At 38.0% G+C, this 27,867-nt stretch overlaps 1 protein-coding gene across 1 annotated transcript in view; it reads right to left on the bottom strand.

Annotated features, from left to right (window-relative positions):
- The window catches only part of BLTP3B (bridge-like lipid transfer protein family member 3B), a gene marked incomplete at both ends in the record, with an annotated part of 57,326 nt that extends 30,599 nt beyond the window's left edge, over positions 1-26,727 (bottom strand). The window contains 7 exons of the mRNA XM_082013754.1: positions 932-1,102; positions 1,677-1,817; positions 4,720-4,909; positions 6,450-6,541; positions 9,683-9,721; positions 10,819-10,981; positions 26,684-26,727. Of these exons, the coding sequence (XP_081869880.1) occupies positions 932-1,102; positions 1,677-1,817; positions 4,720-4,909; positions 6,450-6,541; positions 9,683-9,721; positions 10,819-10,981; positions 26,684-26,727 (840 nt within the window). The remainder of the gene's footprint in view (positions 1-931; positions 1,103-1,676; positions 1,818-4,719; positions 4,910-6,449; positions 6,542-9,682; positions 9,722-10,818; positions 10,982-26,683) is intronic.
- Between the last annotated feature and the right edge of the window lie 1,140 nt (positions 26,728-27,867).

Raw genomic sequence — 27,867 nt, forward strand, 5'->3', positions numbered from 1 at the left:
ACATTTCTGCTAGTTTAGTTCCCCAAACTACTTTAGAGTAGCCAGTACCATGGAATTGGTGAGAAGCTAGTACAGGGAACTGAAGAATCAGGACCTCCTTGCTCAGTTACAGCTAACCATTTGATTGCGGTAGCTAAACCACCAAATCACATCATAAGTCATCAGGACCACAAGAACGGAACTCTCCATTACAGTACACTAGCTTTATTGTAAGAGATTCTATACAAATCACTTTATTCAAATCAGTCTTAGTACTAAATTATGTTTTATTTTTATAGGACTATCTTTTATAGGTGTCTGTGAAGAAGCAGCACAAATACAAGAAAAGGTCCCTCCCCCCAACACTCAAAGCCCAGTTAGCTGGTCTAGTCTGCTCTATGTGTTGAAAGAAGACCAAGATTTACCTAAGACTGTCTTACATGCAGCATCAATATCACATCTATGCCAGCAGAAATATATTAAAAGTAGAATTATTTTTCACTATATATTCCAGCAAGAGAGCTGCACGAAGGAAAGCTCTTACTAAAAGTTAGTACCATGAAAACAAATTGGACAAGCACTTTAAATCATTATATCTATCCACACATTAAGGTTACCTTATTTTATTTTTTTTTAATTCATAACCAGAAAATATATAGATACCAAATTCACTAAACAGCTAATCAACATAAGCAAATACAGAAGTCTAAATACTCTCTACATAGATAAAGAACTACAACTTTTTTCTTTCCTGCAATTAACATCAACACACAAAATCTTGTAAAATAAAGTCTATTTTACACTACTGTGATTCATTCCTGATGTAGTTTAAGATATAGAGCTGAATGAAACTGAGTAACTGAACGTTCTCTAAAATAAATTAACACAATTAACCACACTGTATTTTTATTTTAGAGCATCTGGTAACGATATAGCAAGACAATTAGCATACCTGTGTTGTTTCAGAAGCCAAGCTTTTTCTCTGTTCTGTTGATTTTTCTATGGCTTCACTAAGAGATTTGGCATACTGTACCATGGCTTTCAGCTGGGAATCAGTCAAAACCCATAGCAAATCATCCAGAATCAGAACCAGTTTTGATGCCACTACATTACAGTCCTTTAACTGTAGAATAATAATTTAAACAAGTTAAACAGGTCCATTTAAACACTGACATTTCTTACATCAAATACAAGGGAAAAAAAAAGTTGAAAGCAAAACCACACTTCCCAAAAAGCCAATTTTTTCCACATAAATAACAAACATATGTTTCATTTTAAACTGTATTCCTGTCACTAATTGAAAAGTACCAAACATATAGTATATTTATGCCTCACTTGTTATTTGTTTAGCATGCATTGGTTATTAAACCAATGCTTTTCTCTAAATGTAAGTAATGAAAATATTGCCTGAATCTAGAGAGGTGAGACAACATGCATCATCATAAACAAAGCTCTGCAGATCAAACAATTTCATTAGCAGGACCTCTGCAAGGTCTTAATCTTCAAATTCTGGCTGCAATATATCTTATAAACTCTACAGTCTTACTTATTACATGTTATTAAAAGTTTAGTTCAAGGAATTCTACATTTTACCGGGTCTAAATTTAAAATCTTTACTATGTGCACGTATGCATTAAAAGCAGGAGTTAAAAATGAATTCATAAAATAATAAAAGATTTCAAACTTTTCAAGTTTACCCGTCTTTTAAGCGTGACCCTAATTTTTGATTGGTTAGTAATCAGACGAACTGGAGCACTCATGATTTCATGCTTAGAACTCTGGATTGCATCTGCTTCTATTCTGATCATCTGCCAGTTAATTTCTTTAAAAGTTAAAACCTTTAAAGAGAGATAAAAAGAGAAACACACCTTCATGCAATATGACAGTTTACTTGCACCTAAGCATGTACATATCTATGTACATATCTGTACATATATACACACACACTCACACGTAACCTTCATGCAGAGCCACATGAACAGAACAAATACAAGTCACCTGTTATTCCCTCAACACGTATCGGGAAGTAAAGCCCTGATCCTTCTCTCTACCTCCAGAATATCACCAAAATGTTAAGCTAGTTCCAAGCAGACAGCAGTAAAAAGCAGCATTTAAAATATTCAGAAGACGACAAAGGTCACAATGATTGCCTTCTAGGTTGCTTTTGGTAGAGGAAAAAAAAAGAAGATTGTGTAGTTTAGTGTCAAAATGCTAAATCCTAGTATATAGGAAAAGGGAGGGAAGCAAAGCTACAGGATAGGAAAGGTTTTTAAAGTGTTTTATTTCAGTTAAAAGAGAAAGTTAAACATTGAGCACATTGTATGCCATATAGACCCCACAAGCTTTGAATCCATTACATGGATTTCTAGAAGACACAGCAAGCAAATGTTAGAGTAATGATACGTGACCAAATACAGCTGCGTAATGAAAATCAGCTATGGGAAAATGAGTGGCTGTCCAGCAGCAACATCATGGAGAACATCAAATGAATACGACATCAAGAGGAAAAAAACATTAATACTAGTTTCCTCTAAAACTCCTTCACAGAATCACAGAATCACTAGGTTGGAAAGGACCTTCAAGATCATCAAGTCCAACCATTAATCCAGCGCCACCATGTCCCCTAAACCATGTCCTGAAGCGCCACATCCACACCTTTTTTGAACACTTCCAGAGATGGCGACTCCACCACCTCCCTGGGCAGCCTGTTCCAATGCCTGACCACTCTCTCAGTGAAGAAATTTTTCCTAATATCCAATCTAAACCTCCCCTTGCGCAACTTGAGGCCATTTCCTCTTGTCCTATCACTAGTTACTTGGGAGAAGAGACCAACACCCTCGTCGCCACAACCCCCTTTCAGGTAGTTGTAGAGAGCAATAAGGTCTCCTCTCAGCCTCCTCTTCTTCAGACTAAACAACCCCAGTTCCCTCAGCCGCTCCTCATAAGACTTGTGCTCCAGACCCCTCACCATCTTCGTTGCCCTTCTCTGGACACGCTCCAGCACCTCAGCATCCTTCTTGTAGTGAGAGGCCCAAAACTGAACACAGTATTCAAGGTGCGGCCTCACCAGTACCGAGTACAGAGGCACAATCACTTCCCTACTCCTGCTGGCCACACTGTTCCTGATACAGGCCAGGATGCTGTTGGCCTTCTTGGCCACCTGGGCACCTTCCTACATTACTCTGTGAAGAAAAAAAGATGAGCTATGGGGAAAATGGAAGAGGGAAGTGTTTGTCTGGTATGTGTCTTATTTTTCATCTGTCATTATCCTCTTGTCAGTTTAAAAACTGTACAGCCTATGTCCTGCGAATATAAGCAAAGACTTCAGTAAAACATTCCCAGTGTGTTTCGGAAGGAGGCACACACAATGAAGAAAGCAACACAGAAAGGCACAGTGCAAAGCAGTTGGAAAAATACCATTTGCAGAAAAGCAGAGTACCTACTCTCCGCATCCAGGAGATGCAGTGCAAATGGAAGCTTCTAAAAAAACCTCTAAGGAGATGCCTTTAAGAGTGTAGTTACAGTGTAAAGCTAAAAGTTTACTCCCTTAAAATGTAGCTTGACACATTACTCTATAGTACAGTATTGGTTTTGTTTTTCACCTTTTCATGCCATTTACTACATGACAAAGAACTACATTTTCTAGAAATATGTGTTTCCAGAACTCATTGCACTAAAAGCAACACTCCCAAAGGAAAGCTCTCTTGTGTATGGGGCCACTAGTCAGAATCAAATTCTTCCTAAAAAGCAAAAAATAAAAAAATATGGCCATAAAAAAATCCACCTAGTCAAACTTTAGACTTCATTAACACATGCGCATTAGCATACAGATAAGCTGCAAGAAAGGCAAACTGTCAGAAAAATAGTTTTCAACTCATTATTTTGTGGTATTTTTAAAAAACATTCTCTTGGGGTTTCTTTCCCCTCAGTAAACTCTGTTCTGGAATAATCTTCTCTAAATAGGCAAACATGGGCAAAATTTGAAACACCTAATTATCCAAGGCCAGACGAATGCTAATATAAGTCTTTCTCAATACAACATACAATATTTAGAATCAACCTTGCACTCAGTACATATTTTACTTTGGTTACATGGGACAAAGCAAAAGAACGGTGTACACCTATCTAGGCCTTCCATGTTAAGTTCTCCCAGACAGTAGAAAAGGATACGCTTTACTGCTATTACCTCTTTTGTATACATATGATTTAGCTATTCCAAGAAAAATATTATTGCATAGGAATTTTCTTAAAATTCAGTTAAAACTGCTTAAAGAAAAAAAACCCTTATTAGGCAAACCCTCACAAGCAAATAAATAACCACTTAAAGCTTTAAAAATAATAAAAATAATAATTAAAAAACCTAGCACAACACCTTATCCTTCCACATTTAATAGACCATCCCTTTTTCTTTCAGTACTCTTCAAGTCTGGTCTAGTTTGCATTTTAAAATGGTCACAAGCTTGGAGAACATAAGAGGGGAACACTACGTATGCTTGCCCCAGTCTTCGTTCTTCCCTAAGCATCCACTCTGGCCACTGCTAGAGACATGACATTTGATCTGACTCACATCCACCATTTTTACATCCTTGTGTTCCTAGAGGACAGCTGAAATTACTCAGCACAGAATGTCTCCATTCGCAGAAAGAGCATGTTTCCTAGACCGTATAAGGTTGCACTTCAACCTCCTCCTCCTTTACCACAAAAACAAGAAAAAAAGAGTTAACAAAAGATAGTATTTACCTCTCCACGTTGAGCTTCCTGTATTCTGGTAAATCTGAGGTCAGCATGTTCCCAGTTTGCGTTTACACTGTATATTCTCAGCTGGGAAAGTTCAAATGAAGCATTAAAGGCTTTCGCGCCAATCCTTATTATAATGGAGTTCACAGAAACTGAAATGCCTTCCACCACTTTTTCAGCAAAGCCATATTCACTAAAAAGTGAAATGCCAACATATTAAATACACACCTAATGAAAGGGCACAGAATTAAACTTATTAAACAACTGAAATACAACATGAAACAAACCATAAAATAAGTACCTAATGTATTCTCCAGTCATGAATTTTTGTTAAGTATACTTGACCTAGTTTACAATAATTTCCACCCTATGATCCTAATCTCAAAATAGTCATTAAAGAACATATTTTGGACCAAGATCCATCTCCATGAAGTATAAAAATTACTGCAATTTTTCCATGATAAGGATTTTATACATATAAATAAATGTATAAAAATAAAATATATATTATATGTAAGAATAAGTCTACAGCATTACGTAGACATACTCTTCTTTAGGTATACATAAGGAATAATGCATGTCAAATTAATTAGACAGTTCCAATCTGGTTATTGCTAAGTTATTCCATCCATTAAAACTAATATCTTTCATAGATGCAAAATATAGTAAAAGGTATAAAGAATTTGCTTTGCTTCATTCTATAAAAGAAAGGCATCCTAAATGGTGGTTACATTTCTACACCAAATTAACACACATTCCAGTATGAAAAATGATAAAGCAGTTACCATTAATTTTTTACTGAAAATCTTATGTGTTCTGAATGTTTTAATTAGTCAATGGAAAATTGTATTTTAAATATTCTTTTAACATCTAAAACTTTTTGCCTTCGGGTTTATTTTTTCCTGCTTGTTTTAAAAGTACAGTTTATGTGGTTTGTCATTCCTTTTCCTTTTTATAACTTTCATCCTACACAGAATCTCTATGGCAATGATTTTCAAGCTGCACCCTAGGAGATGTAGAGGCCCATGGACTACTTCTACGTATTATGCATGAGTTAAAATAAGAAATGCAATTGTACCAGCAAATTCATTCCTCTGTATATGGGTCCCTATGCCCACTGAAAAATGTTTTGGGTCCATAAAAAGGAAATCATTGGGGGTAGAGGTTGTGGGGATGGAGATCACGGACGCAATGCTATACTGTCCCACCAAACTACTTGATTTTTGAGCTATATAGCGTGCATGAAATCTTTTAGTAAGATCTGGCTGTTACAATAAAGGAAATAGAACTTATAAATACCCCACTAACAAATAGCCCTTAATACTGTTTTTCAGACCAAACAAAGGAAAAATAAAAATTAAAAAAACACCCCAACATTATAGATATTTTCCAAATAGATTGAAGGCAAGGTATCTTTAATTTTCATAAAACATAATATTAATTAAACTTGGTAAATTTTTGATGCAGTAGTTGCACCCATATGAAACATGCCTAGGAAGCTCCAACACATAGTTCAGACATTCATTCCAGGCTTGGGTCTGGACAGTTCCATTATCACTATACATATGAAACTCCACCACAAGTAATAAAACAAAGTTTCGGAGAGATGGAAATGGCAAGATGCCACCCTATATACCTTTGAAAATTTACAGGGGATCCAACTGTTTCATAGTCATCCAAAATGAGGAATTTAAACGTGTTTGGATCAATTAAATCTAAATATCATCACCAACCTCTGTCCAGATGCAGTTGCTATAGGAGAGGGACCATTAGGGGCACGTGGCTCTTCACATGTGCTCATTTCCATGACAACTTTATCCAAGGACTTGAAAGACAAAACAAAACAAAAAATTGGAGACCTAAGAGGTAACAAAGTAAATAGATGACATATAATGAACAAAAACCAACCAACCAAAAAAAACCCAAACAACCACTTGACAACTTTTTCTAATATACATAAAACATTTCTTACCATGTCAATTTTCCCATAAACTTTTGTAATGTGCCAGACTTACCTTTTTTTAATTTGTTCATATAAATCTTTACATTTTGTGAATTCTAACAGACCTTCCCAGTCCAATATTGGATTACAGAATTCTTGATCCCTAAGTATTATTTATCAATCACACACATTTTCAAAAACTGCATTTCGAAAAGGGCATGATTTAACGCATGCTTATCTGGGTTTTCTTCCTGTTCTTCCTATATTTTCCTTCAGGGAAATACTTAATACCTCCCAAGTTTTCTAAATGGTTCAATAAGTTCAGAAAATTTAAATGGAAAATACTTGAAACTAGTCCACTAAAATTGGCGATAGCAGATGAAGTTCTGCGCTGCATCTTTAAAACAAAATCTGAATATATATACTGTATACACATGAGTGCATATGCACTCTTGTGTGTGTATATGAATATTCAACAGATCTAGTAAAACAAGTAATTTCTGAAAAGATATATTCTAGTATAATTTGCAACGCACCATACTGTAGTAAAATTGTATGCTATTATTGTATTCTTTGTACTTGAGGTGGGACCCTTACAAAAGATACTGGGAATTAAGAGAATTCCTAAGTCTCATTCCTAAATCCTATTTTAACTGAAGGCTATATTTAAATAGCAGAACTATAACACACATTATAAATAATGCATACTAACAGGGGGATGAACAGAATGGGAACAAACCAAATGCAAAACCTTATTCCCAGCAAGTGAATAAATCCAAGAATCCCCTAACTTACAATATTTGTGACCTAAGTTTAACATACAACCTGGGAACGCTTTTAATTTAAGGCTTATCGTTCTGAAATCTTGTCCCACTGGAAGCTCATTCAAAACACAACCGCTAATATTACTTCCCTATCTAGTTCTGACTTTATACCACCCCTTCCGAATTCCTCCATTTACCCTCTCTCAGGGCAGACAAACCACACTAAAAAGCTCTGTCCTCAGTTTTAGATTTTTCATGATTCAACCTGCCCTATCTACTGGACTTTATTATCATATTGTGTTAATTGTGCCTGTCTTCATAATCACTTGGTCCACAAACGTTTTTTTGTGCTACTCTTATCCATGAAATGCCCTTACTACTACCTAGAAATTCATAAACTCTCTACTCTGGATTTATTTATAATTCACTACCTTTTGATGGTTACAGGGAAGCATTAGCTGTTAACAGTAAATTTTTTTATTTTCTCAGCTGTCTCAATGAACAACTTGCCTTGGAAAGTGACAACAGAGGAAAAAACAAGAAAAAAACAATCCCTTAATTTGAGGATGGTGGGGGGAAGTCAAGATTTCTCCTGGTTACCCTAACATTTCTGGATGTTTGACCATTCTTTTAAGGTTTCTTAAATTAAGACTTCTAGAACAACTTCCCTCACCACAATTTTCCTTCACCACCTACTTTGCACTAGTGCAAAGAACAGTAGGGCAGTGATTTAAGGAGGTTGAGTAATAAAAATAGGAGTTAATGAAGAACATCTGGATGTAGATATCTGTCTATTCTTTTCTCACTCACAACACTGTACTTTGATAGAGGAAAAACTGCTGCATAGCATCCTTGGGTCCCCAAAGCACTCCTCAAAATTATATTGTTTATCATATAGAAACAGAAATTGATTATGAGCAAAGGTAACTTAGTATTTGCCACTGTGTTAACAGACAGATTTTCACAAAGGGCAACTCAGCTCGATGAAAGTACCTTTGGTTAGACAAGTGGGTTCTAGTTATTTCTTAAGCTATGCAGAGGATGCTATTCCAATTTAATCAAACTCTCAGTAGCAAGAATATCCCCACCAAAATAGTGGGAGTTCAATGATGTAATAAAGGGCTGAAGTTGGACATTTAGGCCATTGACTTCACATTCCTTTAGAAGTCAAAAACGCTGTTGTACAGTCTACCATTGAAGAGTGAACTTTTGTTATCAATTTAATGCACTTGTTCAAGGAAAGCTTTATGTAAAAAAATGTGACCTTGAAAGTTATCTTAGCCTCAAAGATTGCTAATGTAAGTTCAATAGGAGCAAAGCACACAATCAGGCCCTGCTACCGTAGGTCAAAGTATGTAATCTTTTAAGAATAGCATGGCTTAAACTGATTTCCTAATTTGGGAGTTGCATCTTACAGTCAAGAGGCTGAATCATCCCACCTCAGCATTACCACACTTTAAGCCCTGCGTGTCAGGAAGAAGCGGTACAGATATTAGTACATTACAACTGGGTCACTAGCAAATGCATAAAGTATTTAAAACAACATGCCTTTTCCAAGTCTGATTCAGGACTAAGGAATTACAAGGACATTCCGGAATTCATTGCAAGACTGTGAAGCATGACAGTTAAAGGAATATTCATTCCTAAGTAAACACACTGAAGAAAGTTTAGCCATCATCAAGCAAATAATTTCTTGTGCCACCACATTTCTTAGTATACTTAAGAACAAAATTAAACAAATACAAGAATTAGCATTACTTCTAATTGTTGTTGAGTCCTATGCACACATTTTACATCCTATTTATAACTAGGCTGAATCCTAGGCTATTACAGAAACCCTGTAAATGTTATGTTATCAAACCTGCTATAACTGAAATCATTAAGTAGAGTACAGATGTAGACTAGAAAAGTCCTTAGAAAAGATGGCTCCAAAAGACAGGCAGGAACTTGTAAAAGGGTTAGATGGACAAATAACTACCCTTCAGGTGAACCCAAATTAAGATGTAATAACTGAAGAACTTGACAGAAATTAGCTAATAGTCAAACATTATAGCGATGATGTCTAAAGCCATAGATTAAGAAAACAAACCTGCCAACAAAAACATTAACGTATTTTGTCTTCATCTGTCACTATCCAGAGGACACTTAGTAAAGACCTGTTAATGTTTTTATTTCTAAAGTCAAGGCTAGAGACCTATATAAATATGTGAGAGAAATTCGGCTACACAGAGTATACTTAAGAGTTGATCTCAGAACTCACCAAAGAGATGGGATGTGTTTTCAATTTTGTCCATGGTATCTGCAAGGGAAAACATTATTCTAAAGCAAAGTAATTATTAAAAACACAGTAAAATAAAGCACTTGTTTAGAATGTGTTTTATGTATACAAATTATATTTGTAACTCCTGAACTCAGAATAATATTACTTTGAAAATAATCAAGTTTATCTGAAAATACTGTACAGTAAATTTATACACACACAAAAATTTATTTTAGGTGTTAAAAACAGAACTTCAAAGTCTACTCATCACTGAGCAGAAAACAGAGGAACAAAATAGAATCTGTCTCTTTAATACTGAGTTGTCAAGCATCAGAAAAAGCAACAGTGACTTCCACATTCTCTTCTGTAAAAGGAAAGAAAATCCACACTTGCTCTGTTGGCCTACAAGTAATTGGATGCTTGCAACAAAGCATCAAATTCACTGCATTCAGAAAAATCAGGACAATCACCCATTAGGAAAAAAAAAAGAAAAAAAACCATGAAAGACTGAAGAGGTGCCAAAGTTTGACCAGATCATAACTTCTGTCAAAAACAAGCCATAGCTTCATTCTGTACTCTCATATTAGTATAATCTAGGAAAGATGATATACATTGCTTCAATTCTTAGCAGCCACAAGGACAAAAAAAGCAATGTTTATTAGATTTAGCGGGTTTCCACATTACCCACAGAGACCAAAATCCCTCAGAAAGATATTTCTGGAAATAGGAAAAGAACAAGAGGGAAAGCAATAGAAAGAGAAGGGTACAGAGAAGAAATAACACATAAAAAAAGAGAATAATAAATCATTATAGTAAACTAGTTACCATGGGTAAATACAAGGTTTTACCTCTAGCTCTATTTCAGAACATGCATGAATAAATTCTACTCAGAAAGAAAAAAAAAATTAAAAGTATCACTGCTTATTTTCATAATTTCCATACGTATTTCATGTCATCACATGAGAACAAAAATTAGTATGAAATTATTGCCGGTAACATCTTTGTTTTTCTCTGAAATTTTATCAAGCACTCATCACAATTTTCTATTAATACAAAGTAGCTTGAAAGTTTACAGAGAGAGAAGGAAAAAAAGAAAGATTTGGCTAATTACCATTCCAGCACAATAAAATACTCACCCTAATGGATGCTTTATTGCAAAAGACCTTGTTTATAGCAAGCCATGTTGGAAGGTCCAGCATGTTCTGAAGCACCTCTTGATCCAGTTCTAAATTGGTCAGCTGACCTTCCCCCTTCAACGTGCTCAGGTTGATCTTGTCAGGTGACAGATTTTTGGTGAACCTAAAAACAAATGTGCACCTGAAGTAAATGCATATAAAGCAATCAGAGCTGTCCCATATATAGGTGACAATTTAACTTAAAGCAATGGTCTGGGAGTGAGGAAATAGTCTTAGGATCTCAGGTACAACTTCACCCTGGAAAGAAACGGTACCACAGAATTGTTTTGTCCCTCTAAATTTTTGCATCTCATTAACTCCATTTACAAATTCATAAACAAAATTAAATATATTATGAGGTATCTTTTAATTTGTCCATCACCCAAAATCACAAATCCTTGATTCAAAGTATTTAACTACTTATTTTAAAATATATAAGGAGAAGCGAATCTATTTCACTCTTCTTTAGTTTTTTCAAAAGGAGAAAAAAAAAAATCCCAAACCTCTACAACTTACACTGTCATTCTTAGAGCAAGCAGGAATGGCTTAGAAATCACTCAGCCGGAGTAACAAGCTACTCCTTATAAATAGTACCTTTCTACATATATTTACAGTTAAATCTTGAAATTAAAAGTTTTATTTACAATATTCATTAGGTTTAATCATAGAACAATAACAAATTAGAAATAGACATACACACATATTTACACACACATAGCAGCATGCTGTATATAAAATACTGGATGAAAACTTGCAAGGTCAATCTGATATACAAGGGCTAAAAAAGGTAACTATTTAAAAGAGCACATATGCAATAAATTTGATTATACTTCAAAGGTGCTATGACTTGCTGATACAATAGAACAACCTATGCGACTGTGTTAGATGGTTCACATCCTTGTGAGTTAACATGACAAAAATCGTGGGTACTCTACCCTCAAATCAACAGCTGTAACATTAACTACCACAAGCTGAATAATAGGCCACACTTAACCACACTTGCATTCTGCCATGGAAAATAATTTCCACTCATGAATTGGGTCTAATTTCACAAGATTAGGTAGTAGAAAATACTACTGTTTGCATTATGCTTTGTGACTTTTCCTACCTGCCTCCCCATGCTGATATTCTGCAGGCAGGGAAAGCAATCTCAACAAAGAGCATCATTTCCCCCCCCAATTTCTACATTATTTTTTTAATTCTTTTGAGAGTGTTGCTTTGAATTTGTTACCTCTCCTGAAGTCAGCGAAAGGAAAAATGCTCTGAGTGCTGCTTTATTTAGCACAGACCAACGTAAGAGGATCTCCACCTGGAAGACTGTACCTTTCATTTCAAGAGTCACAGAAAGAAACTCTTAACAGGTGAGTGGTGAGAAGGTATTTCACATGTAGGCACCTCTAGCAGCAGATCTCTCCATTCTACTTCCACAGCTGCAATGAGTGGATGCTGATGACACTGTGGTGTTTCCCCAAAACCCACAGTAACTTCACAATACACAACAGCCACATCTGCTTTGTCTACCTGCTTTGTCCAGAGCCAATTTTCCACTGAGGATGCCAACACTTCACATTTCTGTGCCAGTTCCCTGCTCCTTCTAAACTCAGTTGTTCCACAAATACACTTTTGTTTGTCTGTTGGATATTTTCAGCACTTTCGAACCATTTCATACTACCTGATGTAAGAGGAAGACCTTTTAGTTTTATACGGTAGCCTGTAACTTAAAAAAATTTTAAAATTAGAAGTTGGCCTATTTGGGCAGCCAGCCCTGCAAAACACAACATGATCATACTCATTAGTAAGAATTAGCAAGAATTTAGATCTTCATGCATAAAATTAAAAGAAGAGCCAAATGACAAAACACCCCAGCATTTTTATTAAAGTTTTTTAAAAAGCCTTGGGGCAACCACAACCCTCCAAAGTGGTACTGTTCTAGGATCCCACGGTACATCAAACCAGGACATGCCTCACTGAGCCACAGGGCTTTGACTATTCTTTCTGGTGTGCTTCACATTCAGTCAACAGAGACTCGGGGAGAAATGTACCACAGACACACTCATGTGTATCTAGTGCAAGTTCTAATGGACTTGCCAGGAGCTGGTATAATCATCACTGATAAAGTTGTTACCCAGATAAAGTCTGCAATTTAATATTTTAATACTATTAACTTTTAATTTTATTATTAAATTGAATGTTAATATTATTCTGAATATTCTGGTGTTGGAGACATTTTCTAATATTTATTGCCAGGCAAAATCTAGGAGGAGACAGCACGGCTTTGGAGGCTGGCAAGTTATCTCTGTATCTAAAGAACTACCGTATCTCTCAGTACTATAACCTAGAATGCTTGATTGCTTGAACTTTGAGAACTTATTAGGCTATCATATTTATGATACAATTTTTATGTAAAGCAGAAAGGTACTTCCCATAAAGTTAGGGTAGAATCATGTAATTCTAAATATGTAGTAATTAGCAATCTTTGATTGCATAATGATGTTGCATAATTAGAAATCTTTGATTAGAGAAAACCATTTAAAAATTCCCTGTGAGCTTTTCATATAACTGCTCAGAACTAACAATGTCACCAACTTAATGATACACACACATTCTTTCCTCTTCCTTGCTTCCTCCACAAGCAAGCAGCTCCCCCCCAGCTTGCCATTTGTTTTTCACCCTGGTGTTCATTCCCTAGAATGAGTTCATCACTCCTTAAAAACTGGGCCAAACTGGGAGCAGAGGCCTCAACAACAGGGCCATTTCCCTGCACAACATCCCATGAACTCCTGACTGATGTTCCTTTTCTAGGGAACAGACTGAGTGTTAATACCCAGTACTCAGTACAAGAAATTAATAAAGCAGAACAGAGAAAAATAAAAGGGAAGGGCAAGAAGAATGGAAATAAAGGACATGGGTGAGTTCACCAAAGCTTTCTTTTACACTGTTCTTGAGGCAATACGTACTTGGTTTGCTAATACCACAAGATATTCTTAGCAAAACTGTTTTCATGGATTTAGTTTAAATTTTATAAACTACCCTTCCTTTCTCAAAACATACAATTTGAGGTTTGAATTATTATTTCTGATAGCATGAATTTCAATTCAGTTTTAATATTCAATTCTATAAGGTAGATTAATACTATAAAATATTTTACACTTTAAATGCAAGAATCCAGAAATATTAAGTTATCAATACCACAAGCAGCCTGACATAGCTCCCTTGGGTACATATATATATACACACACACATATGCACTAAATATTACTATGCAGTCAGATAGATGGTTCAACTTTAACTTACAGAGTACAGACTAAGAGTTTAGTGGAAAGTGTAAAATACTGCACAATAACAGCACAGCAGTAAGAATCATATGTAGAGTAGTAAGTTACAGTCATTGTGTTTTGTCAGGATTATAACAGTGCTTTTAGTTCTCTTCTCTCTAAAACAACTAAAAATCTACACAGAAGATGTATTTTTTTTTCCTTGCCTGAAATACCTATTTTCTAAAGGTTTGTTTGTGACAACGCAGACTTGGAGTTCTGAGTGGATCACTCCACCATGCTTGCAGAGAAGATGGCCAAGAAGTTAAACTAGAGAGAAAAGCAACCAAAAAACGGTAGAGAAGGAGAAAAACACTCCTCTGAAAGCACAAGCTTATGGTTTGTATAATGAAGGCCACAGACCACATGAAACTTAGGGCAGCGCTCTGCAAAGGTTTGGAGAGAATACCAGATGCCTTGTCAAGGTCATCAACAGAAATTCCAAACTCTGGATTTAACAGAGTAATAACAGAAGCACGGACCGCATTTGGACACAGGATTCTCAGCTGTTTTGCACATCTACTGGATATACAAACTCTTCCAGCTGGCTCCACCATATACCTCCCCTGCTTTTTAAATAAAATTCTTTCAGCGATTTGATCCTACATGTATGCTCTTATCATAACAGACTATCAAATCATATGTGCCACATGTTTTGGTTATCTCCTTGTTACAAACTAGAACTCCTTAAAAGACGTATGGTTTAAAACAACTGGCTCTCAAAAAGGGAAGTATGGCCTACCAAGTACTGGCAACTGTATCAATAATAAACCAGCAGAAATAGAATGGAAAGATAACTAGTTTTTTTCCTGTTTCACCTGGTTGAACCGTGTTACTGGATCACTAAGGAACTCTATATGATTTCTGAAGCAAGAAATACAGTCTTTTTTCCATTGAGTTTCTGAGGAAGATATTGGCTTCCCATGACTCTAGGTAACAGAGAGAAGGAGGTCTACTATCATTCTGCTCGCTGTACCACTTCAAATTTTAAGACTTTATGTTTAAATAGAAGAGGAACAAAACCAACTTTGTCAAATCTGCCACAGAAACAAAACATTGGGATCAACAGAGTGTGTACTGTTATGAGCAAGTTCCTCTCATCCGGTGTAGCACCACAAACCAAAGCTGATTTTCAGTAACTGGTTTGATCTGAAAAAAACAAAAAATCTAAACCACTCCCGCCTACCCCTAAACACCTACATAAGGGGTGGAAAAAAAAGTCACAGCAAATAGCTTGCTGCAGGCAACATAACGATTTCCTCTCTCTGTAAAAGTTGCCTACTTTAATCCTTCAGACCTATGAAGTAAGATTAGAATCAAGCAACTGGTATCTTCTCTTGGTACTTTAAAAAAACTTCAATCAAAAAGCAGCTACAAAAATTAACTGTACAGTAAAGGCTTAAGGTTAGTAGAAATTGGTCAGATGACTGCAAGAACAACATTATCTAATATGTCCAAAGGATACTTAGAAATCTGAAGGCACTGAATATATTTAGTAATGCCCTAGAAAAAGCTGGTGAACTGAGAAGTAACAGAAACCTTTCAATGAATCCTGGCTGTCCTAGGGATGTTCTAATTTTAACACAGCTTATTAAAGTAGTATTTAACCCAGCAAGAAACCATTAACTATGATTTATGTAAAATTTGGGGTAAATTACTTTTAGCTCCACAGGCTGAGTTAAAAATGTGTAGAAGTTGACAGGTAGCATTAAAGTCACATTCATCAAGTCCATAGAAAACCAACCTCCTGAGGAACCCAGGACATCAGAAAATGGCTTTGCAGCACAACTGACTCATTGATGATACAAGATATTGAACTTCTGAAGATGTAATTCATGGAAACTACTGGGTTTTAAGTGACAGATACATTTTTAGGAAATAAAGCTGGAAGAGACAATTCATGAAAAACTGCCTGGGACATATGAAGGTTAAGGTACTTTATGTATAAATATTGAATAGTAAGTAGTACTAAATATCACCACAAAATATGATGGCATGCCCTCATCTTGGACATATCTCCATTTCTGAAAATATTAAAATTAATTTAGAAATGGAGAGGATAAACAAAAACATTAATGACACAGTAATGAACACTACATAAAAAGTTAATTGGACGATCATTTATCTTAACATAAGAACACACACACAAAACTAAAAGAGAACACATTTAAAGCCAGTAAAAGGAAACACTCATTGCAGAACATTTTAATGCCCATGAAAACATCAGGGCAGAATACAGTAACCAAAAAAAAAAAAAAAAATTAAAAGAATAAAAAAAAATTAAGGCACTTGTGGTAGGGTTTGTAGAGAGAGGCAACACCTTTTACGCCTACAATATAGTAGGATTAACCAGACATACTCTGACACGTAAACACTTAAATTCTTTACTTAAGAATATACACAGTACGTTAGGTTGAAAATAAACACTTGTTAAGAAAAAATTTAGTATTTCTGGACAAAAAAATAAACCTCCCACAAACAATGGCACTCTCACAGTCTGCACCAGGAAGAGAACACTGACATACCACTGTAAAATCTCACCATCACTGTAAGCAGCCAGTGCATAACCAGCAGGCAAGTCTACAGAGGATGTAACTTGGGTGATCTGAGAGGCTATCCTCCAGCCTTTATCCAGAAACCATCTTTATCAGCAACGTGGTGTCCTACACGCATTCCCAAATACTATGCAGTTTCCTCCCAAGAAGTCCCTTCCTATCAGTAGGTGAACTGCAAGGGCTACCACTCCTTCATTCTGCAAGCTACAGGCAACCACAGGTGACTCCCAAACAGCAATACCAATTGCAGCAGCTACACCTGTCACCAGACTTTTCAAGTACACCCCTCACTACCTATCATACCTGACTGGTACCTTCTTACAACCTCCAGCATCAATTTGTACAGGAGAAGGGTATCAGCCCTTTACCCATGGGTAATGTGGCCACCCCACACAAATGCTTGCACGCTCTATTTAATCACACCTTGAACTTCTCTAGAATTGTCAGCTGTGTATATGGTGGCTGGGTACAAGATGGAGAACACTGCATGGCCTGCTGGATGTCCAGCATGGAGAGGGTCTGCATGATCTGCTGCACAGCATCTTATGAAGGTGCTCACAGGCCAACCCTCTGGACCAGGACAGGGCACTCCCCTGTTTGCACACCCAGACTGGACCTACTGCTCTCAGCTGGCCACGAATTAAAGCACACTAGACAACGCCAAAACACTACCTACACCCCTACAGCTTCAGGTGGGGCTTTTCAGGCTACCACACAGGACCTGAACCATCTAATACTCATCAGGCTTTTTGACTTATCCTAGTCTAAAAACAGATCTTCCCTTCCAGGCAAATCACTACTTAAGACCCTGACTCAACCACCAGCCCATACTTGCGTAACGCATCTGGGTGCAGCGTCATACCACCCCCCTTAGCGCTCCACCTCCTAGGATGTGAGAGCTGCATAGTACTTCTGCGTTGCTGATGCTTTACAAGTAATTGCTTCTATTTCATCACGACACAGGACTTCAGCGTGGACTCCTACTCCAGCTGACTTAAGACAGCTTAGTACACTCATCTATTAACTCCTAAGACCTATTCCATACTTTCTCAAATACTGACATCCCCGCCAGCTCTCTTGACAGTATATAAAGCTTCCCCTAGTTAATTCTGTAATAATAAATAAAGGAAAATATTTTCTTTCTATTTGGAAAAACTGTATTGCTTGCTCTTTGGGTACAGGCAGAACTGAAACAGCTGCTGTCACCAATGGCTATTATCTAATTATGTGTCATGCAGCAGATCATCTCAGACATAGCCAAACGCTGTGGATAAATGAGTTTACACCGCATGAATGATAGTCATCTTGTAAGTAAAATATTGCTCAAGCAATTTCTGTTCAATTTATGATAAATCCTCACACAGACCAATATTAGCTTTTCTATTCCGTAAGTCTTTTCACATATTATTTACACAAGCATAGAAATGGTCAATATTATCAAACCCCAAAAACTTGTTTCAAACATGACAACCCTATACATGACACACCTTAATGCACTAGCTGAGTACAAGAGAACATAATTCCTTAATATACTAAGCCATATGTGGCAAGGTATATGCAACTTCCACACTGCAGGCAGCAAAAATAGCACCTCACATTCTGAGAATTTGCTTACACATTAACTATTAAATTCCACTCAAAATACAACATTCTGTACCTAATGCAAAGAAAAGCCACTTGATGCAAAATAATCTCATAAATTTAAAATCAAGAAATACCAGCACAAGGTAAAAGCATGACAACATCTGCCTTTTGGAAACTGCATCATTTATTTATGTGACATTAGCAGATATCTTTTTAATGCTAACTGATCAGCACTCCCAACAAAGATTTTTTTTCAATAAGACATTAACTATAAGGACTATTTTAATGTAAAAAAATAAATAAAAATCAGCTATCCTCTTATGTAAAAAGCGGACCAATCCTTCAAATACCTATCAATACAGAGGTAATAAACATCAAGTTATAAAAAAGAATTAAGTAGGTGCAAATGTTAAACAGCAAATATCAAATAGCTTACAGACACTGAGAAACACCTAGAAGATTACATTTTGAAAATAGACATAAAGGTATGTTTATAATGGGATTGCTGATTTACTTCACAAAAAGTTTTGCAAGTTTATTTTAGGACCTAAAAAAAAAAAAACCCAACACAAAAAAAAAACACACCAGAAAAAACAAAAGACATAACTGCATAGCAAACAATTATTTTTTTGCAGAATTGTAAGTTACAAAAACAACCAGGACAGAAAACTCAGTTAACATTTTATAGAGCTCATTTCAGTCCCAAATTTATGTAAATGCATACCGCCTCTTACAGGTACTCTACAAAGGTGGGAGAGGGGAAGTTACCTGAGGGCAAGGTATTCAGACAAAAGGCCCCTATTCCTGGTGAAAGCAAGTGGTCAGTTGCCACGGCTTCTGAGAAGCTTCTGGTACTCATTTTGGTAGTAAGGATATTCACAGCAAACCAATCTCCACCAGAGCCAGCTGGGATCGCTGCAGGGAATGGGACACAGGGGACACACAAGGGATCAAGTTCAAAGGGGAAAAAGGAGTGATACAATAATGTAAGAGAGTTTTAGCTAAAGATTAACTGCAGTTACAACAGTTTGTTACACATCATGACATTATAGAACTAAAAAGGGAACAGACCTGTGTAAAATGCTAGATTCCCATGAGAATATCCCTCCCTGTCTGATAGTACAATACTGCAGCCATGTTTAAATGAATGACTTACAGAGAAAATTTCCATCATGCAGAAGAGGTCTATATAATATAGCCAAGTGGTTTCAGAGATACTCAGTAAGTATATCTGGAATGTGAGAAGGAAGATAGTCCAGAGATGCAGCGTAAGAGGTTTTTATTATATTTTGAAATGGGAGACAACTTTTCAGTTTTGTTTTGCCTAGCCTGAGATTTCTCAGCCCATATTATTTGTTCCTATTCACTGTGTCTCAACACCACCTATCCAAAATTCACACTGACAAAACATGACTCTAGAAACATAAGGGAATGGAACTTCGCAGATTTGTTTTTGTATTTGGGGCGGTGCTACAAAGACCAGCACACATTTGACATTCTGACTTTGCAGGCTATGAAATTTTAGTACATTAAACTTCTCAAAAATTAAAAGTTAGAATCTTTACTTTGGCAAACCATGTGGTAACTTTAAAAAAAAGACATTTTTTATTAACTGTCTTCATTTTGAAAAGATGCCTCAGGCTAAATATGATTAATTCCTACACTTTTACCCTTCTGGGTACAATAAAATCCAAGCATTTGGACAGTGCCCTTGGTAGGCAGTTTATTGGGATAATTGAATAACATTTAAGAAATTTATCTCTAAAGTGAATTACAGATACCTAGTTACAAATTATTATTTTTTCTCAGGTCTCCAGATCCACAACAATGGGAGAAACGACAACATGAAAGTTGTTCCAGAAGTCAGCAACCACATAACTTCCAGTTTCCAGGGCAGCTGGATCCCAAAGTTGCTTCCTAGGGAGTCTGGTAACAGAAGCTGCCAACTTCTCTGAGAAAATAAAAGCTCTGGTATTCAAGCTACATGGTGAGCTGCATGGCAGAGCTGCCAGAAAAGCTGTGCTGGGGTCATTCTTCACACAGCAAGGCTCGCACATCCACACAGGGAAAAGTAGTAAAAGCCACAGCTTGGGTTGGAGCTCTTTTCTTACTCTCCCCTCCTGTTTCTTGTCATGAAAAGAGGAGAGAATGAAGAGATCTGCACCCTGGTTAGCACCAGCTCCACAAAGGTGTACAGAAGAACTCCTGCAGCAGCTAAAAGACTGAGAAACCTGGGTTCCCCCACAAGCAGACAAAACCTAGATAAATTGCGTAATTAGTTGTTAACAATTATTCTCATGACTTGCAAAAAAGTCTGTGAAACAAATCACTTCATGTAAGCCTTTATAATTCCATTTATGTTTCATCAGAAATTATCTAATCTCCTTTGCCCAGTTTGCTTGTAGAAGAAAGCAGAAAATAAAACAAAATACACTTTAACAAGTACCTCTCACTCTGAAAGTTATTTAGTACATACCTTTATACCCCTTTGATATAAAAAAAACTACCAAGGCTTTGGCAGGAGAAATACCAAATTTCAAAAAAATGTAACTGCGGACTTTGTTTTGACTCTTACGTACTCCATAATCATAAGACACAATTTTATTCCTCACAGGCTTTATTTAAATACCCTTTTTCCTGAGAATGCTTCACACTAGCATATCAGCATATCAGCTACTTGAACACAAAGCAATCTTCAACATCATTTTCATTTCTGAAACTTATTTCCCAGTAAAACTATTCTGAGAATCATTTAAAGAAAATGATCACATACTATACAAGTAAAATTCTTCTGATCAATTCCTGTTGATTCTGCAAACGCCTTAATTTTTACTACATATACATAAGTTGTCTGACTTTAACAAAGCTTCAGCAGAACTTTAATTGTACAAATAAAATGTCTGCAGAATCAGCATCCAGATTTATAATATATTTGAAAAGTAACGTAAAACAAACTGAAAACTAGAAGTCAAATTCTCAGTTTATTTTATTAACCCAAATGCTACTGGAAGCTTAAGAGATCTTTCTGAGAGGTAACACAAGATTGAATATTAAATCTTAATAAATGTAATGATTAAGAATTCTACCACCAAATACATTATTGCTGGTTTATCTCCAAAATACCTTTATAATTTCACAAAGCACCACAGCAATTTCCGAGAAAGTTTTTTTTATTTTTGTTGAAAAAAGCATGTATTGATTCCTTTATGCTCATCAGAACACTACCAACACGTTCACACAGACAAAACTGTTGGCATGAAGTTTCTACTTAAATACAAAAAGTATTGATTTTCAAACATAACAGAATTTAAGAAATACAGGATTATAATGAAACTGTAAAATGCTTTTTCTCCTCGTTCTCTTCTGCTGTCTCAAGCAGTTCTGCTTTACTACCTGCCTGTTTTCAGATTTGTTCATTCACTAGGTGCAGCATTTGTTCAAGAGAGAGATTTTGCTAATGGTTTCCATAAACGTTCAGATTCAACATAGATTCATTCATTTGCAATTTTCCCACATACTACACAAGCCAATAAAGTCAGTCACATAGAATACACTCTGTAAAATCTCCAGTACAAGCAAAGACAGGAGCTGTTTTAAGTTTATTCTAGGAAAAGTATACACTTTGTGTCCTTTGGCTGGCTAAAATTAATTGGATAACGTTCACAAAACTGAAGTGACATAGAAGTGGAATACACAAAACTGAAAATAATAAAAAATTCTACTTCTTTTGCTACTAGCAGAAGTTTCAAAGTTCATCCAAACAATGTTAGCCATTTAGTTACAGGAAGGAACAAGCCCGTTCTGGCCAAATTAAGGTGTTATATTGGTAGATTGTAAAAAGAGTCACCTCAGATCTCTTGAGATGGCAACATCCCTCACCAAACAGGCACGTCTTACTGGTATAAAAGCAGGGTGATATGCAGGTCAAATATTTAGGTAGGACATGTATCAGTGAAGTTGTACCAGATGATGTAGGATAACACTATTCATAGAAGCATCAGCTGATTCCTGATATCCATACAATTAGCATGCTCTTTTTTGTAAAGCCAATCTTCATATGCATTTTAGAATGATTTCCCAACTATGAGGTGAAAAAAAATTCTCCCCATATTTACTGTAGTTTTCTTCTATTGAAATCTCAGTATTTTCACATCTATCGCTTCAGGTGAGCAAAAGCGAAGAAGGTCTAAGTTCATGCAGAACATTGACTAATGACACAAACTGAAAACAATTTGGGTTTCTGCCATACCAAACACTTTTAAACTCTTACTGATTTCTTTGTGAAAATAGCAAATAAGATTCAAACAAAGAATGTAATTTTTTAAGTTGAAGTATGCATTTATCATCGGTAAACTTAAAAGTTAATATATAATTGAGATGAAGAATGTCATATTTGGTAGGGTTACTTAACTCAACGTAGGGGCAAAGTTAGTAAGCTTTCCTTCATGCTGCTTAGACATATTTTGATAAACAAAACTGTGTTTTTTCAGAAAGGCAAGGATATTGCAGGTGCTTACACAGAAGACTCAGACCACTCATTAACTAGAAAGGGAATTTCAGTCAATGATACTAAAAGCCAAAACCAAAAAACACCTGAAAAGAACCTTATAGAGGTCTGTGTCAGTAATACCCAATCTCTGTCAATATCTTGGAACCAAACAACTCAAGATTCAAACCCCCGTGGTGGAGATGATCCCCTTATAACCACAGATAGTATAACAGGAACATTCTTGTGAACTTGTGTAGTGCACTCCAGAGTCCTACTAGAAATCTTTAACACCATTGTTTTATACACTTGTCTACAAAGTCTAACTGAGGAAAAAGAAGTAATGCTGAAGGATATCTGCTGTCATCATAGCACAGCAGTGCACAGAAATATCTTGCAATAGAAAGTGCTGTTCAACAAGAAATCTCTCACCTGTGAAAACATCCAACAGCACGTATAAAGATTCAAAACAAGTTTCAATTCACTGCGAAAGACCTTGGCAGTAACTGATCCCAACACTACACAGAAGACTCCTACACAGAAGACTCCTAGGTACAGTGCCTCATTCCCACCTTTGTAAAGGATAATGCAATTATCCAGATACTTGTTTCATTTTAGGACACGTATAGTATGAAATAAAGACACTCCACCATCTGCATTCACAAAAACCACACCTAACACAATACGGACCTGACAAAAATTCAAGCCTCCAAATGACAAAATCATCTCTTCAGCTTAGTGGCTAGCGTTTAGTTTCATATCCTATGCCAAGCACCACATGAGCTGAAGAACAACAAAAACATGTATTTTGTTCCCCCCACTTCCCTCCTCATTTTCTTCCACAGCCTTGGAGAACAGCAACACATATTGAAGACAGAGGACACATCTTCTATTCTAAAAGTTTTTAAAAGACTGTGAGAAAGCTAAAATCTCATCACCAGGTCCTGTCATACAGGTTTGTTACGATTTGAGCAAATAAGCTCTACTACCTTCACTGTTCTTAAGCTGTAACACAGCAATAAGAAAAACGTTTTACAAAGGTAAAAAGTCATTTAGATACCAAAACTGTTCCAAAATGCAGTTTCAGTTTTCCTCTTCTTCTTGTTCTTAGACCTTGAAGACTCATACCTATGCAAAAATTTTCCCTAACAAACGTAGAATGATAAGGCTCCTTCACAACACCAGAGTCCATATCAGTTCATCTAAAAGCACTGTAAACTGCTAAATGGAAACTACACTGCTGAATGACACAACACTTTTAAATTTGCATGTGCAGTATCTAGATAGTAAGAAAGCTGAAAATTGCTAACACGAGTGACATACTGCAGCAATCTTCATGGCAAATGTTGCTAAATCAATGATGATTCGGAGGAACCGGACAAGATGACCTCGAGAGATCCCTTCCAACCTCAACCATTCCGCGATTCTGTGATTTGTGGCAAAAAGGGAAAGTACTTCTCTGTAACTGAAGGCAGAAGTTCATCTCTTCTATTTGTTCTTTGGCATACATACTAGATTTGGCTTTGTTCAAACATAAAGAGAAATACAGTCATCAAAAATGAAAGTAAAGTGAGATAACAGGATGATCTTTCCACTCTTCCTTTATTATATACTGACTTCTTCCAGTGCATTTTAATCCTGCCACTAACACCTGCTTTGTTGAAGATAGCAAACAGGCATCAGTTTTGAGGAACTATGAAAATTGCAGAACAAGAACCAATATAGTAATAGAGTACAAAGTGAAAGTGTTCTTTGGCACCCTCTGTATTACAGAAAATGCTTTATGTATCTGGCTCCACACTGAAATAGAACAGTGTGTGAAGCCCACCTTAATCATGTTCTTAGAAAACATACTAAAGAAAATCCTGTAACAAAGAACAATATTACCGCTTTTGTTGAAAAACCAGGTTCCTGAAATTTAAGAAGCCACCAGATTTACAGGTGCTCGTGTCACTTGAACTTTGTTTTCCTGCGTAACTAACTTCTGCAACCACTGAAGCACCAGTTCTGCAGGGAGGAAAGATATTATCTGATCATGTGATTAAGAACACCCATAATAAGGGGCTTAATCATAATACTGTCTATATTTTAGGTAGCAAGCACACCTTTTAATGTCAACACATGTCAGGAACCTCAACTTCAACTTGCAAACCTCAGATTCTTAGATATACCTCATAAGCTTTTCAAAAATTATGAAACTTATCACAATCATTTGATGTAGTCTTGTTGAATAAGCATTATCACATCACATAAGAAAAGAAACACAAATTCATCAACATTAAGAAGTACTTAATTCTAATCTATTGAACTGTTTATTTTAAAAACTAGACAAAAACCAGCTCATGGTACTCATGCCCGGTTCACAGACACATTTTTAGACTTTAACCTACAGCACAGAGACTAGAGTTCACTTCTCTTTCCATACAGCTTGCTGAATAGCACTATAGGAAGTGAGCTGTATCAGTCAATTAAGTCCAGTGATTCCATGCACATCTCTGATTAGAAGACTGACTCAAGGCTGATGACATCTTTGTGTTGCACTTCCATTTGCCCAGTGCTCAGTTATTTTCAGTGAAGACAAGATTTCTTTGCCTCCATTCCCACCTATAAAACTGAGTAGGGTGGAGGAGAAAAATTTTTCTACTACTGCTTCATACATCATCTTCAGTGGATAGATACCAAAGGATTTGGAATGAGAACTGTGTTTTCCTTATGCATCATCAACAGATTAGTCAAATGGTAATCTGTCACTTCATTTTCCTTGATTTTCTCTATTTCTTAATACTCATGAAAATAAACACCTTTCACAAATACCACACAAAAATAGAATAAAAGATTTTTTTGGGGGAAAAAAAGGAAATAAAGGACCAATATTTCAGTTTATTTTTTTTAATTTATAGAAGTAAGCTCTGAAGAATAACAGTGCTGTCGTATCAGATCAAGTACCTAATAGGTTTTTGCCTGTCTTCAAAAAATGGGAGAAAAGTTGTGTGGCTTTTTAAATTTATATCAGTCAGATTGTGTACTTTCTGCAGTTTTTCCATCTTTGAAGCACACGACATCGACAGCTAGGAAATTTTACAGTAGGACTTTGGGGTTTTTTGTTTATAGTTTTTATTTTAACCCACGAGACACCTTAGATACGATTTCAGTCACCCAGAAAACGTCAAACTTCTTTCATCGCTTTGCGCGCACCGGAACGGCTCTCTCGTGGTTACGCGGCCCCACCTGTATGCGCAAGAGCTCTGGTGTGGCGACCAGACCTGCCAGGACACACGCCCCGCTCCCACTCCCCAGCCAGCGAAAGAACCGAGACGGCTGGTGTAAACCGCGCCGGCCGCCTTCGCATTACGACGGGGACTGGGGTTTTCCCCCTTTCGCTTCCACCTTCCCCCTCGCACACCTTCTCGCCGCCACCGGCTGCTCGGGGACGGTGGGGGGTCGCCCCGTGGGCCCCGTCAGCGACCCCCGCCACGGCAGCCCCAGCCCGGCTCGGCGCCGTGCTGCAGGGCCGGGCACCGTCGGCCCAGCGGGGAGGCGACCGGAGCCCGGCAGTGACTCACACGGCGATGCCCTGCCGCGCCAGGCAGACCAGGCGCCCGCCCGCCCCCCTGCGCCGCCGGGCACCGAGCGAAGGTACTAGGGGCCGTTAATGCGGCTGTCACCGCCGGCCACCCCCTCCACCTCCTAACAGTCACCCCGACAGTCACTCCGGAGAGGCGGCCCCAGCTCCACCCTCCACGGGCTGAATGAAGCCCGGTCCCCCGCCCCGCGCCAGGCCCCGGGGGCCGCTCTCCGCCTGGCGGCGCGGGACCGGGAGCTGCCACCGCCCACCACCTCCCTCCCCACCCCTCCCCAGCCTACCCAGGGCACGGCGCCCCACTGACCTGGAGAGATGCTTCAGGATCTGCTTCTTGATAATCCCCGCCATGATGCCTGCCGGCCCGCGCCCCTCACGACGACCAGCCGGAACAGGGGACGCGCCTCATCCCTCCGCTTCCCCCTGCCCAAGGCGGGGAGACCGCCGGGAGCGGAGCCGCTGCCTCCGCTCGCGGTCACTGGGCACCCGCCGCCATCTTGGCTGCAGCATCGCCTAGTGACGGGGGGCGGGGGCGGTGGGGCGGTAACGGGGAGGGCCGGAGCCGGAGCCAGCGCCCCGCGCGGGGAGCGGCAGCCCGGGCAGGCGGGGCAGGGCGCCTCCTCCCCTCGCTCCTTCTTGGCCCGCATGCCCGCCGCCGTCCGCCCTCGGCGCCCTCAGCCTCTGCCCGCCCCAGGCCGCACCGCCCGCCTTTCCTCCGCTCTCCTTCGCCGGCTGCTTCCTTCCCCCTCGAGCCCTTCCCATCTCCAACACTCCGAAAGCGTCTCCCTGCCTCCCCGCCTGCGGCTCCATCTCCCCCCCCCCCCCCGCCCGCAGAGCGCGTGTCCCGCGGGCCCGGCCTCCCCCTCACCCCCATACGCCCAGCCCGCTCTCCCCCTGCGCCCTGAGTGGCTCGTACCGGCTGTTATTTTTGTCGAAAATCTGTTACAAAGTGGCCTCTAAAAGGTGTTACGTGTAACAAGAACGACAACAAAAAAAAATGTTATTGATACGTATCAAGAATTCCTCTTGACAAAACTCTTAGTTACCTACGTGCTTTAATACTTGACATTAATACCTGCACGTCATGCTCTTCCCAAGTGATCTGCGGGGCTCCTTCACAGAAGCAGTACTTAAAGTTACTTTAAATTTTTCAGAAAATCTCCATGACTCTAGCTCTTTCGTAATACATCCACCTTGATTAGCCAAGTGAGATGTTTATCCTTTTTACACCTCTGTCTTATAAGCAATGTTAATTTCCAGCTACAAAAAGCAATCCTCAAACTCGTTTCCATCTGGGATCCCCAAAATCATTCCAGTACCCTCAATAGTAGTATTAACTGGAAAAAGGAAAAAAAGTAACAGCTATAAAACTAATTCAGATGTGACCTGTATATGAAGATGGCTTTCTGCCTCTATAATATAGTCTAGAGCTGCAAAGGAAAGACATCAGATACTATTTTCTTTGCTTCTCATATAGATAACAGACTAATA

The sequence above is a fragment of the Phaethon aethereus genome (assembly GCF_964289735.1).
Source record: "Phaethon aethereus genome assembly, chromosome: 1".
NCBI lineage: Eukaryota > Metazoa > Chordata > Aves > Phaethontiformes > Phaethontidae > Phaethon > Phaethon aethereus.